The 2500-nt window shown below is 62.4% G+C and overlaps 2 protein-coding genes across 15 annotated transcripts in view; one reads left to right on the forward strand and one right to left on the reverse strand.

Moving 5' to 3' along the window:
* CAPRIN1 (cell cycle associated protein 1) overlaps window positions 1–2500 on the reverse strand; it is a 568063-nt gene that overhangs the window by 438234 nt on the left and 127329 nt on the right. The gene's annotated exons all lie outside the window — the stretch shown is intronic.
* Window positions 1–2500, forward strand: part of LOC144826403 (uncharacterized) — a gene marked incomplete at its 5' end in the record, with an annotated part of 32427 nt that overhangs the window by 9912 nt on the left and 20015 nt on the right. Inside the window, one exon of the mRNA XM_078684716.1 lies at window positions 1443–1502. Coding sequence (XP_078540842.1) covers window positions 1443–1502 — 60 coding nt within the window. The remainder of the gene's footprint in view (window positions 1–1442; window positions 1503–2500) is intronic.

A 2500-nucleotide genomic window follows, 5' to 3' on the forward strand; every position in this document is an offset into this window, starting at 1 on the left:
AGCGAGCGAGAGAGAGCGAGAGAGAGCGAGAGAGAGCGAGAGCGAGCGAGAGCGAGCGAGAGCGAGAGCGAGAGCGAGAGCGAGAGCGAGAGCGAGAGCGAGAGCGAGAGCGAGTGAGAGAGCGAGAGCGAGTGAGAGAGCGAGAGCGAGTGAGAGAGCGAGAGCGAGTGAGAGAGCGAGAGCGAGAGCGAGTGAGAGAGCGAGAGCGAGTGAGAGAGCGAGTGAGAGAGCGAGTGAGAGAGCGAGTGAGAGAGCGAGAGCGAGAGCGAGAGCGAGAGAGAGAGCGAGAGCGAGAGCGAGAGAGAGAGCGAGAGAGAGAGCGAGAGAGAGAGCGAGAGAGAGAGCGAGAGAGAGAGCGAGAGAGCGAGTGAGAGAGCGAGAGCGAGAGCGAGTGAGAGCGAGAGCGAGAGCGAGAGCGAGAGCGAGAGCGAGAGCGAGTGAGAGAGCGAGAGCGAGTGAGAGAGCGAGAGCGAGTGAGAGAGCGAGAGCGAGTGAGAGAGCGAGAGCGAGAGCGAGTGAGAGAGCGAGAGCGAGTGAGAGAGCGAGTGAGAGAGCGAGTGAGAGAGCGAGTGAGAGAGCGAGAGCGAGAGCGAGAGCGAGAGCGAGAGCGAGAGCGAGAGCGAGAGCGAGAGCGAGAGCGAGAGAGAGAGAGAGAGCGAGAGAGAGAGCGAGAGAGAGAGCGAGAGAGAGAGCGAGAGCGAGAGCGAGAGCGAGAGCGAGAGCGAGTGAGAGAGCGAGAGCGAGAGCGAGTGAGAGAGCGAGAGCGAGAGCGAGAGCGAGAGCGAGAGCGAGTGAGAGAGCGAGAGCGAGAGCGAGTGAGAGAGCGAGAGCGAGTGAGAGAGCGAGAGCGAGAGCGAGAGCGAGTGAGAGAGCGAGAGCGAGAGCGAGAGCGAGTGAGAGAGCGAGAGCGAGTGAGAGAGCGAGAGCGAGTGAGAGAGCGAGTGAGAGAGCGAGAGCGAGAGCGAGTGAGAGAGCGAGAGCGAGTGAGAGAGCGAGAGCGAGAGAGAGAGCGAGAGCGAGTGAGAGAGCGAGTGAGAGAGCGAGAGCGAGAGCGAGAGCGAGAGCGAGTGAGAGAGCGAGAGCGAGAGCGAGAGCGAGTGAGAGAGCGAGAGCGAGAGCGAGAGCGAGAGCGAGAGCGAGTGAGAGAGCGAGAGCGAGTGAGAGAGCGAGAGCGAGTGAGAGAGCGAGAGCGAGTGAGAGAGCGAGAGCGAGTGAGAGAGCGAGAGCGAGTGAGAGAGCGAGAGAGAGAGCGAGAGCGAGTGAGAGAGCGAGTGAGAGAGCGAGAGCGAGTGAGAGAGCGAGAGCGAGTGAGAGAGCGAGAGCGAGAGCGAGAGCGAGTGAGAGAGCGAGAGCGAGAGCGAGAGCGAGAGCGAGTGAGAGAGCGAGAGCGAGAGCGAGTGAGAGAGCGAGAGCGAGTGAGAGAGCGAGAGCGAGAGCGAGAGCGAGAGCGAGAGCGAGAGCGAGAGCGAGAGCGAGAGCGAGAGCGAGAGCGAGAGCGAGAGCGAGTGAGAGAGCGAGAGCGAGTGAGAGAGCGAGAGCGAGTGAGAGCGAGAGCGAGTGAGAGAGCGAGTGAGAGAGCGAGAGCGAGAGCGAGAGCGAGAGCGAGAGCGAGAGCGAGAGCGAGAGCGAGAGCGAGAGCGGAAGAGCGAGAGCGAGTGAGAGAGCGAGTGAGAGAGCGAGTGAGAGAGCGAGAGCGAGTGAGAGAGTGAGTGAGAGAGCGAGAGCGAGTGAGAGAGCGAGAGCGAGAGCGAGTGAGAGAGCGAGTGAGAGAGCGAGAGCGAGTGAGAGAGCGAGTGCGAGAGCGAGAGCGAGTGAGAGAGCGAGTGAGAGAGCGCGAGTGAGCGAGAGCGAGTGAGAGAGCGCGAGTGAGCGAGAGCGAGTGAGAGAGCGAGAGCGAGTGAGAGAGCGAGAGCGAGAGCGAGAGCGAGAGCGAGAGCGAGTGAGAGAGCGAGTGAGAGAGCGAGTGCGAGAGCGAGAGCGAGTGAGAGAGCGAGTGAGAGAGCGCGAGTGAGCGAGAGCGAGAGCGAGAGAGAGCGAGAGCGAGTGAGAGAGCGAGAGCGAGAGCGAGTGAGAGAGCGAGAGCGAGTGAGAGAGCGAGAGCGAGTGAGAGAGCGAGTGAGAGAGCGAGAGCGAGTGAGAGAGCGAGAGCGAGAGCGAGAGCGAGAGCGAGAGCGAGAGCGAGAGCGAGTGAGAGAGCGAGCGAGTGAGAGAGCGAGTGAGAGAGCGAGAGCGAGCGAGTGAGAGAGCGAGAGCGAGTGAGAGAGCGAGTGAGAGAGCGAGAGCGAGTGAGAGAGCGAGTGAGAGAGCGAGAGCGAGTGAGAGAGCGAGTGAGAGAGCACGAGTGAGCGAGAGCGAGTGAGAGCGAGAGCGAGAGCGAGTGAGAGAGCGAGTGAGAGAGCGCGAGTGAGCGAGAGCGAGAGCGAGAGCGAGTGCGAGTGCGAGTGCGAGAGCGAGTGCGAGTGAGAGAGCGAGTGCGAGAGCGAGTGAGAGAGCGCGAGTG

This window comes from Lissotriton helveticus, chromosome 3_2 (assembly GCF_964261635.1).
Source record: "Lissotriton helveticus chromosome 3_2, aLisHel1.1, whole genome shotgun sequence".
NCBI lineage: Eukaryota > Metazoa > Chordata > Amphibia > Caudata > Salamandridae > Lissotriton > Lissotriton helveticus.